This window comes from Lontra canadensis, unplaced genomic scaffold, assembly GCF_010015895.1.
Source record: "Lontra canadensis isolate GAN:19392208 unplaced genomic scaffold, GSC_riverotter_1.0 scaffold25, whole genome shotgun sequence".
Taxonomy (NCBI): domain Eukaryota; kingdom Metazoa; phylum Chordata; class Mammalia; order Carnivora; family Mustelidae; genus Lontra; species Lontra canadensis.
This window is the reverse complement of record NW_022631019.1, coordinates 20,133,984-20,146,357: the sequence shown is the minus strand read 5'-3', so window position 1 is coordinate 20,146,357 and position 12,374 is coordinate 20,133,984. Positions and strand designations below refer to the sequence as shown.

Genomic DNA, 12,374 nt, shown 5'->3' with positions numbered 1-12,374 from the left:
CCTCCTAGACATTACCAACACATCCAAAGATGTGTTTTTCACATCTCCCTGGAAAAAGCTCAAAGTAGTAAGTCATTCTCTCACTTCATACTGTCGAGGACAGAAAACAAAGAATATCACTCAGTATATTTTAAAGATGAAGAAAAGAACTTCTAAAAGCAGAAATGGGGTCAAGAAGGATGTAATAAAAAGAATCGTGAGTCCCTACTACCAGTCCATTCTCCTCTCCTTCAAACACCCCGAGATCATTGTGAATACGTTTTTCTAATTTTTACGGTTGGAAATCCCACTAGACTAGATAAGCTCTGCAGATCATCGGGAGTCCTGGGCCAACAAGGAGGCTCATTTTGGCAGACTACAGATTAATAGTGGTCAAAGTTCGCTTCCCTACTTCCTCAGTGGGTTCTGCTAAACAGCCCAAGGGAAGAAAGAATCTGTGTTCAAGGATTTTGAAAGGCAGCAGAGATCACAACCCATGAATATATTTTCATGTCCCTCCTCTAGATCCAGCCATTACTTCGTATCCCACTGCCTGTCATGCTGACTCCACAGGCTTTCCTGGAAACCTAAGCTGCCACGCAGCAAGGACAGTGGGTGTGTCCTCAAAAGGGTTCTCACAGGGCCTCACAGAACCCAACCACATTAGGAAGCTACTCACAGATTTTCCTGTAGCTTGCTTGAGTCCTGCTTAGTTCCTAGTTGGCTCATCAAATTCTTTATCTGAGCAGCTGGGGAGTGGGGGGGAAAGAAAAATACATTCATCATGAGCATCCTACTTCTCAGATCACTGGTCGCTCTGTCCACATCCTGAATAAGTTCATGCAACTAACAGAAAGCATGCTATGATCGAAACTTCGGCATGTCTATTCCTTCTAAAACTAATCATGAGGTTCACCTTTCTCCTATAGATAACTATGTCAACAAGTAGAGGGTGGCAGTTTTGTTCATCCTTCCCAAAGAACTTCCAAAATTTTCCAGATTTCCCATGGTGCTGGTTTAAAATTTCAACACCTTTGCAAGGGCCTTACTACCAAATATCAACTTGCAACAATTAAAATTTAAATTCATAATACACAATAATTTTTCTTTTCACAATAATTTTTTATAGCAAACATTTTTGGAAAGACAATGTACATTTGTTGTTAATAATAAATTACCATTAAAAATTAATTATAATAAGCTTTGTGCAGTGGCAGTATCGTAGCCAATGAGGTTTATCCAAGGTGCGATTACTGCTAATTGAAAAAATAATAGGGGCGCCTGGGTGGCTCAGTGGGTTAAAGCCTCTGCCTTCAGCTCAGGTCATGATCCCAGGGTCCTGGGATCAAGCCCCACATTGGGCTCTCTGCTTAGCGGGGAGCCTGCTTCCTCCTCTCTCTCGCTCTCTGCCTGCCTCTCTGCCTACTTATGATCTCTGTCTGTCAAATAAATACATAAAATCTTTTAAAAAAAAGAGAGAGAGAAAAAATAAAAATAATAAATTACCACTGACGGAGCACCTCCATGTGCCAGGAGCTTTTATATTAGGAGTTCCATATACATTATTTTATTAATTTTCACAGCAACGGTCTAAAGTAGGTATCTTCATCTTGCCGATGAGGAAATATATTTAGCTAAGTTATATAAGTTAAATTGATATAAGTTAATTATGCAAGGGTACACAATGGTTAAGTAACAGGGCAAAAAATTCAATCCCAGATACATTGTACTCCCAAGCCTATGTCCTTTAAACTATGTTGTCTACAGTCAAATATATGGTTTTGTTCAGATAACATCCTAGATATTTTGCTAAGACGGTCATGTTTGAATTCTAGATATTTAGGCCTCTAGCCCTGGACTAGGAAAGCAGAGGTCCAGAGAAACTGATCATCTACCTATAAGGAAAAACACTCCAACATCAGCTTGCCTGGGAATGTGAGTAGCCCTGGACCTCACCGATTTGTGCACCAGAAATAGAGCCCTGATTTCTTTTTTTTTTTTTTTCTCTTATTCTAAATATTTTTGGGCTTGGGGTGGGTTTTTTGAAGTGCTGTTGACCTTTTGATTTCTTTTGTGTCCTGCTTTCTGTTCTTCTCCTGACTGGTGGGGAGGATGAAGGAGTTAGATTCATTCATTCATTCATTTGTAGAGGTTGGAATTTTCTTGTATTTCTTTTTTGTTGTTGTTTGCTTTTTTTCTTTTAAGATTTATTTATTTGAGAGAGAGAACGTGTGCAATGATGGAGGGGGTGGAGGGGAGCAGAGGGAGAGGGTGAGAGAATTCCAAGCAGACTCTGAGGAATGCAGAGCCCAGAGCCTGACATGGGGCTTGATGCTGAGCTCGATCTCACATCCCTGAGATCATGACCTGAGCCAAAACCAAGTCAGATGCTCAACTGACTGCACTACCCAGGCACCCCTGCTTGCTTGCTTCTGAAGAGCATTTACTGTCTTCTATTCCAAGTTGCTGGAGTACAGAACATAATAACAGAGTACTCCCTGACCAGAGGAAACAAGATTATCTTCAAGTTTCACCAGAACTTCAAGAGATAACAGGACACAATAGGTACATGACTCTTCCAGCCAAAACATAGTCTCCTTTGTGAAGGCCTTTCCTATTCTCTCAGCATTAATGCCAAAGTTTCACTTGTGAGATATCAGACTGCTAAATGACTGGCTTAGTGGAAGATGAGGAGGAAATCAATCATCATTTGTATATATTACAGGGACAACGTACATACAGTGCTTCCATGTCCACTAAGAAAAAAAACCTTCACTTATTCAAACTTATGATAGGGTGTTCCTTAAAGTAATAAAATTTGAGGGTCAATCATAATCTTGCTCCTAATCTGGTCACCAAGAGTAACAAAGAAGTGGGCACCTGGGTGGCTCAGCCAGTTAAAAGTCCAACTTTTGATTTTGACTCAGGTCATGATCTTAGGGTCCCAGGATTGTAGACCGGCTCTGAACTCAGCGGGGTATCTGCTTCTATTTCCCTCTCCCTCTGCCCCGCGCCCATGCTCTCTCTCTAAAACAAATACACAAATCTTAAAAAAAAAAAAAAAAAAAAGAGAGAGAGAGTAGTAAAAAGGCAAGCTGAAGTTTATTAAATACCAAGTTACCTTACACAAACACAGATGAATTAATAGCCTCTAAGTCTGATAAGAAACAATGATGAAGCAAAATCTAATTGATTGCTGGTGACTCTCTACTCATAAGCAGAAAATGAACAATCTAGTCCTTAGAAATATGTACAAGTTATTTCTGTCTAGCCAAAATCACTATATCATGCGTGTTAGAAGCAAAAAATTCCAAAGTCAAGAATATATAAACTTGTAGCACTTCAAATTATGATTTTATCTTACTTTGAGACCATGTTTTTGTTTTGTTTAGCAAAAATGTAACTTCAATTTTATAATGGAAATATAGTGTTCAAGTGATTTAAATTTTGCCTTTTGACCAACTTTCCTAAAATAATTATCCTATTAAGTGTTACTTTTAGCTTAATGGTTCCACAGGAAAAAGCAAGCACTATAATTAATGTATTTTGCTAAGACAACATTCTGTAAGACATGAATAAATTTTTCGTTACTAACATGTGGAATTTCCCCTCTTATCTCAGTCAAATTAGAATCAGGATACCAACAGAGCTATCAGCTGGCTAGCCATACAAATAATTTATAAAAGGGCTGACATTAGCATTAATTGAGCACTTATTATGTGCCAGACATGCGGCTAGGTACTTGACATGCTATAATAAAAAATATATTTGTGGGGGGGCCTGGGTGGCTCAGTTGGTTAAGCATCTGCCTTGAGCTCAGGTGGTCCTGAGATCGATCCCTGCATCAGGATCCCTGCTCAGCAGGCAGCCTACTGCTTCTCCCTCTCCCATTCCCCCTGCTTGTGTTTCCTCTCTTGCTGTGTCTCTGTCAAATAAATAAATAAAATCTTAAATATATATATATATATATATTTGGTCATTGTCCCTGGTTCCTGGCACAAAGCACCTAAAACCCTTGAAATTTTGTGTGTAATAGGGGTGTCTTTTGTTATTCGTAAAGATTCCTTTTTTTTTTTTTTTAAGATTTATTCATTTATTTGAGATAGAGAGAGAGCGCCAGGGGGTGGGGCAGAGGGAGAGAAAGAAGGATCTTCGAGTAGACTCCTCACTGAGTGCACAGCCCTGTGCAGGGCTCCATCCCAAGACCCTGAGATCACCACCTGAGCCAACGTGAAAAGTCAGCTGCTTAAGGGACTGAACCATCTAGGTACCCCATAATGTGCCCCTTCTGAGCACACTGAGTTTATGCTCCTAGGGTGAGGTAGAACTAGACAGCCTTAGGTTGGGTGGAGCTAGTCACCAGAACTACCAAGTGATTACGCTGGAACTTTCAGCCCCACCCACTGACTTTAGGGAAATGGCGGTAGGGGGCGGGGATGATAGGCGCTGCAGATCGAGACTAAGCATTATAAAAACACTTGGGAACACCGTTTGATGAGCTTCTCGGTTGGTCAACAGGCGAATATACGGGGAGGGTGTTGGAGGGTGTCCAAGCTAGTTCTTACATACCTTGCCCTGGGCATCTCTTCCATCCGGCTGTTCCTGAATTATGTCCTCTTATAATAAATTGATATTGTAATAAGTAAATGTTTTCCTGAATTCTGTGAGCTGCTCCATCAAATTACTCAAACCCAAGGGGTGGTTCATGGGAATCTCTGATTTAGAGTCCAATGGTCAGAAGCACAAGTGACAACCGGATGCAACTGGTGTCTGAAGGGGAATAGTTACATGGGACTCAGACCTTGTGGCATCTGATACTAACTCCAGGCAGAAGTGTCAGAATTGGGTTAAGTTGCAGGATATCTAATTGGTGTTTGGAGAATCTCAGAATTGTTTGGTGTGTGGAAAACCAACACATCTAGTGTCAGAAGTATTGAAGTAGAGGAAAAACAGGAGTATTCTTCCTTTATACTTGATAAGCATGATTTTATTTGATCCCAACAACCCTTTAAATAAACATTATTATCTCAGTGTTATAGATGGGTAGACTGAGGCTCATGACTGAGAAAGAATTCATTCGTTAGTTCACTCATTCATTCATTCATCCATTCATTCATTCATTCAGAGTACCTACTCTTTATGTCCTATGCTCTAGAAGACAAATGCTCTTAAGAAGCTAACATTTTAAAGATTTTATTATTTATTTGAGAGAGAGAGAAAGCATGAAAAGCGAGAGGTGAGTGGGAGAAGCAGACTCCCCACCAAGTAGGGAGCCCAATGTGGGACTCGATCCTAGGACTCCAGGATCATGACCTGAGCTGAAGGCAGTTGCTTAACCAACTGAGCCACCCAGGCACCCAAGAAGCTAACATTTTAAAGAAAAGAGACAGACAGTAAGCATGTATCTCTGGTGGTGATTAAGTACTATAAAGATAAATAACGGCGCCTGGGTGGCTTAGTCCATTAAACGTCTACCTTCGGCTCAGGTCATAATCCCAGCGTCCTGGGATCCAGTGCCACATCAGGCTCCTTGTCCAGCAGGACGCCTGCTTCTCCCTCTCCCTCTGCCTCTGTCTGCTGCTCCCTCTGCTTATGCTCTCTCTCTGTCAAATAAATAAATAAAATCTTTTAAAAAATGAAAAAGAAAAAGAAATTCAGGTAAGGGCTGGAAAGACAGGGTGGGGAGAGTATACTAGCTTCCACAGTGTGGTTAGAGAAAACCTCTCTGAGAAGGTGACACAGAGAAGAGACAGAAAGGAAGTGAAAGATCAAGCCATACAAAGACATGGGGAAGCAGCTTGCTTGCTTGTGGTTTTTTTTGGGGGGCGGGGGCGTGGGGCAGCTTTCTAACAGAGTATGAAGTGAACCCCCGAGGCAAAGTGCTTCTTGTGAAGGAGGAACAGTGAGAAGGCCAATGAGGCTCCAGTAGAGCAGCAAGAGAGGGGTAAGAGAAGTGGCCAAAGAGGTAAAGGCCAGATCATATAGGGCCTTCTTAACTAGAGCAAGAACTTCAAACTGGAATGAAATGGGGAGCCACATAGTATCTATCATAATAACTGGAATTCAAACCCAGGGCAAATTCCAATGGCTATACTCTTTGTGCCACGTTATGTTTTCTCAAAAGGCTAAGGCTTAAAGGAAACAGAATAGAGTGACACAAGGGCAGGCCTCAATTCCAGTGTTCCACTTAGCCCCACCCCGCTTATCTGATACCTCCCTAACTCAATAGCTCTCTGGCCCAGGTAGGCCGATGTCCTTGCTCTAACCTGCTCTCTTCCCCAACTCCCTCCCACCTTTGGGAACATTCCTGTGTACTCCCCAGAATCCAGCCAAGTGCCAGGCACCCAGTGGGTACATAAGTCATTGTTGGTTGAGTTAACCTCCCTTTTATATCATGACACTTTCTTTAAGGCAGAAGATATCAGAGAACATGAGCTGGAAATAGTGAGACCTGACCTCTAAGCCACACTTGACCACTAACTTGATGCATGGTGCCAAGCAAGTCATTTCATGTTGCGGGGTCTCTTTTCACCAATTGTATGTGATAATCAGGTTTAACTAACACATACTGAGCGCTTACTATTGTTACAATACTTACCATCTATACTATTTTTTCCTCATTAAATCTTTACAACTATGTGAGGAATAAATGTTCTTTGAGTCCTCCCATCCTGCTCGGTGCTAAAACGGTAATAAATAAGCTCTAGTCCCAGAATGATGCTGTGTAATCAAGGAGTGTGTTTTGCAAGCCAGGGTTTGGTTTAGAGAGGTTCCACCTGTGTACAAATGGGAGTGGATGAAGTCTGTGCTCCGTCCTCCCAACCCGGAGGGCAGGGGCCATATTCTACTCATTTCTGAATTTGCAAAGCAACACCCACATATACACCTCCAGAAAATAGCTGGTTGACTATAGGAAGACATATTAAGGCAGGTCTTACAAAAAGTTTAAGGAAACAGATCTCATCTTATTGACTGTCTTTACAGAGTACCCTCCTTAGAAACTCTAGAGACATGTCAAAGTATCAAGGTATCAATAATCATCTATCCAAACTTATTAAATACCCAGGGCACCTGGCTGGCTCAGTTGGAAGAGCATGTGACTTTTTTATTTTTTAAGATTTTATTTATTTATTTGAGAGAGAGAGTGAGCAAGAGCAAGCACAAGTTAGGGGAGGGGCAGAGGAAAAGGGAGAAGCAGACTCCCCCGGCTGAGCAGGGAGCGGGATGCTGGACTAGATCCCAGGACCCTGGGATCCCGACCTGAGCTGAAAATGAACCCTTAACCTATTGAGCCACCCAGAAACTCTGAACATGTGACTCTTGAACTCAGGGTTGTGAGTTCAGTCCCCACACTGGGTATAGAGATAAACTAAAAAATAAACTTAAAAATTTTTTGTATTAAATACCCTAGAGGGGCGCCTGGGTGGCTCAGTGGCTTAAGCCTCTGCCTTCGGCTCAGGTCATGATCTCAGAGTCCTGGGATCGAGCACTGCATCAGGCTCCCTGCTCAGCAGGGAACCTGCTTCCCCCTCTTTCTTTGCCTGCCTCTCTGCCTACTTGTGATCTCTCTCCGTCAAATACATAAAATAAAAAATCTTTAAAAAATAATAATAAAAATAAGCAAATACCCTAGAGAGCAATGGGTATTTTATAGGACATGGAAAAAAATCTATTAAAAATCAGCTATTCTTCGTGTATTCTCAACTGAGAACTTTTTTCATCTAGACTTTTCTGACTTTTGTTTGTTGAGGTTACCTGAATTTGTGGGGGTGCCAATTACAAAAGTTAAGGGAAGGGAGATTTACAGAGTCATTTCCTAACTAAGCACCAGAATTAATCCAAGTCTCCATCAACTCCTACTAAATTTCTGAATATTAAGATATTTTCCTAAAAGTTTCCAGCAAGACTCAGGTAACAAATACCCCAAAACTCAAATCGTAAGGACAGTAGTGTCTTACTTTACTAGAATCCAAAGAAGCAGAATTTTTTGTGTACTACCCTCCATAACCGCCAACATCAGAGATTATTCAAAAATAGTAACTCAATGACCCATCTATTTTATATCTAAGAATATTATCCCTTAGTAAACCTAAAGCCCAGAAAGGAATAGGATGTTCCTATACACAGTTATTTTCACTGGAGTATACTACAATGAAGTAAAGTGATACTTTTTGGAAAGATTTTTATAAAAATGGGTTGAACTATAAGGATTTTCTGGTCAACTTGGTTAGTGAGAAAACTCCTTTTCTAAGCACTCTGGTAAATAAAAATTTTACCTTAGGCAGACTTGTTACAACATTTTGGATGAAAATAAGAGTCTATGAAATGCTACATAATCTTGGAAACCAGATGACTAGGCCAAATATAAAGACAAGTCCTTAAGTTCTGTGTAAGCAATTTTGTTATTTTTAAAACTAGACCTCAATTTCTATCATTGACCTCTTATTTTTAAAAGCATGTCCTGGCTAGAACTTTTAAGACTACAAAACAAATCAATTTGTTGTACATTACAGCTGATATCCACACTATGAACTACTCTAAATTGAACACTCTTTATGTGCTTTTAGCTGATACCAGCTTTAAGTAGAATCTGAATCTCCAAATGAACTTTTTTTTTTTTTTAAGATTTTATTTATTTATTTGGTGGGGGATTGGGTGATCCTGGTGGTAGACATTAAGGAGGATACATATTGCATGGAGCACTGGGTGTGGTGCATAAACAATGAACTTTGGAACACTGAAAAAAATTAAATTAAAAAAAATTTTTAAAGATTTTATTTATTTATTTATTTATTTATTGGGGGGCGGGTAGTATAGAGGGAGAGAATCTCAAGCAGACTCTGCACTGAGCACAGAACCTAATGCAGGGCTCGATCTCACAACCCCTAAAATCAGGATCCTGAGATCATGACCTGAGCTGAAATCAAGAGTTGGATGCATCATCGACTAAGCCACTGAGGCACCCCCAAATCTCCAAATGAACCTTAATCCAAATCGAAGTCTAGTCATATCAAAGTAACCACCATCACAGTGTTTCTTTTTCAAAGGAAAAAAACTTTATTTACACCAAATGAAAATTTCCAAATGGGAAAAGGCTAGCCTATGGGGTGATTATGACAATGAAGTTATCTCAGTGTCTTACTCTGAAAATCAGGTTTATATTCTGTTTTCATATAGCTACAATGAAAATGACCTGACTTGAAAAATGTAGTCACTATATTACAATATTAAGGCTCTAAACTAAACATGAGCACTAAATATCAAAGGCACAATCTTCCATTTACTGTACCAGTGACAGCGTATGTAATGGTGAAGAGCATACTCTGAATTAAGACTGCCTATGTGTTTTTCCTGGTTCTACCACTTCTTAACTTTATGATCCTTTTTTAGTAAGCTCTAAACCCAATGTGGGCTTGAACTCACAACGCCACGATCAAGAGTTGCATACTCCAACAACTGAGCCAGCCAGGCATCCAAATTAGCTTTATGATCATGAACAAAAGCCTTCACTCCTCTGTGCCTCAGTTTCCTCACCTAAAAAATGGGAGTAACAAGAGAACTCTCATACAGTTTTTGAGCAGATAAAATGAGATAATATGCAGCTAAATTTAGAACAGTGTCTGGCACATAAAAGAATTCAATCAAGGATAGGTATAATTATCAAACTCAAGACCAAGAACAATATATTTAGCAATGATAACATCAATTAAGTACATACTGAATGCCAACTACATATCCATTGCTGTGCCAGGCACTGGAATTAAAGAGAACTAACCATACAATGCACGCGGACTCTAGCCCCAGAAAACGAAAAATAATCTCCCTGGTCAGAATGACAAGGTAAAAAAAAATTAATTAAAGAATACCGGAAAAGTGCTAAACTGTGAATGAAAAGTGCTTGCAAATTCAAAGAAACAACAACAAAAGGATAACCAACATTTCTTAAACATCTACTATGTTGCAGGCACTGTTTTAAGCACTTTACACAATTACATCATTTAATTCTCAAAACCCTATGAAGTAGATATTATTTTTACCTCTACTTTATAGATGAGGAAATTGAGAATTACAGAGGTAAAGCTGTCTGTTTACACAGGTAGTAAGAAGCAGATTAGGATTCAAACCCAGATAGTCTGACTCCCGAGCCCACTCACCTAATTACTCAACCATAGTAGGGCAAGAGACTCAAACAATAATATCACCATTAACTGAATGTCTACTATGTGCCAGTCACTCTACTTTCAAACACCCCACTTTAATAATTCTACTCATGGGGCACCTGGGTGGCTTAGGCAGTTAAGTGGCCAACTCTTGATTTTGGCTCAGGTCATGATCGAGCCCCACATGGGGCTCCTCGCTCAGCAGGGACTCTACTTGTGATTCTCTCTCCCTCTCTCCTTCACCTACTTGCTAGCGCTCTCTCTTTCCCTCTCTGATACACAAATAAATCTTAAAAACAATTCTATTCATTTTACAAATAGCGTTATAGATAAAAAGGGGAAATGACCTGCCCAAAGTTAACAGCACATATAGGGGCAAGGACTCAGTCACAGAACTGCTGACCCTAAAACCCATGCTCTTTCTGACCTGACTTTCTTTCAAAATCAAATCTACACATTGTATCTACACAATGCATATTGTGTATACACAACTATCTACAGACCTTAGATAGTTACAAAGGGCATGATTGAAGCACAGCTCAGAGGATTTGTATAATTTAGATAGCTAGTGAGTTAGTGAAAGATATTAAAGGAGGAACAGAATGAGCAAAAACTTGGAGCAAAAACCAGTGTTTAAGGATGTTAAGAAAAACCGCCTGCCTGTGGCAAAGGGTGCAGAGAAGTAGAGACAATCGGGCTAATCTGGGTTAAGATGGCAGAGAGTAAGGGGCTCCTGGCTGGCTCAGGCGGTAGAGTGTGTGACTTTGGATCTCAGGGTTGTAGGTTTGAGCCCCTCACTGGGCATACAGATTGGCTAAAAATAAAATATTGGGGGGGGGGAAGATGACAGAGAATGAAAACAATGTAGAAAGTGATGCAGCAGACAAGAGAGAGCCACGGCAGGCTCTTGAGAAGGTGAGTGGTATAATGAAAACAGGATTTTAGACATACTACTACTGAGAGCGTTATCAGGATGAGTAAGAATGGAAACAGAGACACTGAGAGTTTGCTGCTGTGATACAGATGCTGAGATCAGGAAGATTTAAGAGATGGCAATGAAATAAAAAGCAAATCACAAATGTGAAAATAACTTTGAAAAAACAGCCTATGGGACTTCATGATAATTGGTTTTAAAAATTCAACTCCCTTTCTTTTTTTTTTAGTTAAAAAAAAACATAGCAATAAATAAGCAACATTAAAGAAGAGAAATGCTGTTCTTTAATCTCTTCAGAGATAACTTGGAGGCTATTAGTTTTTTTCCTACATCTGACACAGTAATACTTGCCCAGACCCCCACTCCGTAATAGGCAGAGTCAAGTACATTTCTTCTGTACCCCACCCATACTGATAACAGCCCTTTTTGTACCAGGCAATCGACCCTAGCTGTACCCGTAACAACCCAAGTGGTGGCCTGCTGTATTTCAGCTGATACGCTCAGCAATTTCAAACCCACATCTGTGGCTGAACAGCTGGGAAAAAAAGAACAACTATCCTCTCAAATTCTCAACGGATACATACTCCATGCAGGTATATGTCTGTGAGCTCACATTCAGAGTGGATACTTAGTATGACCACCAACCAGCTCTCGGAGAGATGTGGGGAAAGTCATTAACCTGATAACACGGTGGAAACAGTGTAACCCTGCTAATTGCAAATTCCTCATTCCTCACCAAACAACCCTCAGGGAAGAATTCCAACTGACACCACCGAAGGTCCTAAGATGTGGCAGCTACCACATAGTATATAGGGAGAATGTGGCAGGAAGACTCTAAAGATGGTAGAAAAGCCTCATTCATTCAAATGTACCATTTAGTAAGCATCAAGACCCTAAATGATATGACCCCTGGCTACCTCCCTGACTTCTTTTCTTACTATGCTCCCTGTCTTTAACTGCAGTCTAGCCACACTAGCTTCCTTGCTATTCTTTGAACACCCTAGAGGGGGCACCTGGCTGACTCAGTTGGTAAAACACACAGCTCTTGATCTCAGGGTTGTGAGTTCAAGCCCCCTATCAGGTGTACAGATTACTTAAAAATAAACTTTCAGGGGCGCCTGGGTGGCTCAGTGGGTTAAGCCGCTGCCTTCGGCTCAGGTCATGATCTCAGGGTCCTGGGATCGAGTCCCGCATCGGGCTCTCTGCTCAGCAGGGAGCCTGCTTCCCTCTCTCTCTCTCTGCCTGCCTCTCTGTCTACTTGTGATCTCTGTCTGTCAAATAAATAAATAAAATCTTTAAAA

The 12,374-nt window shown here is 40.6% G+C and overlaps 1 protein-coding gene and 1 pseudogene across 1 annotated transcript in view; one reads left to right on the top strand and one right to left on the bottom strand.

Moving 5' to 3' along the window:
* The window catches only part of STX12 (syntaxin 12), a 43,731-nt gene that overhangs the window by 28,302 nt on the left and 3,055 nt on the right, over positions 1-12,374 (bottom strand). The window contains exon 2 of the mRNA XM_032863897.1: positions 659-728. Within this exon, the coding sequence (XP_032719788.1) occupies positions 659-728 (70 nt within the window). The remainder of the gene's footprint in view (positions 1-658; positions 729-12,374) is intronic.
* On the top strand, positions 1,179-1,256 carry LOC116871401 (annotated as a pseudogene).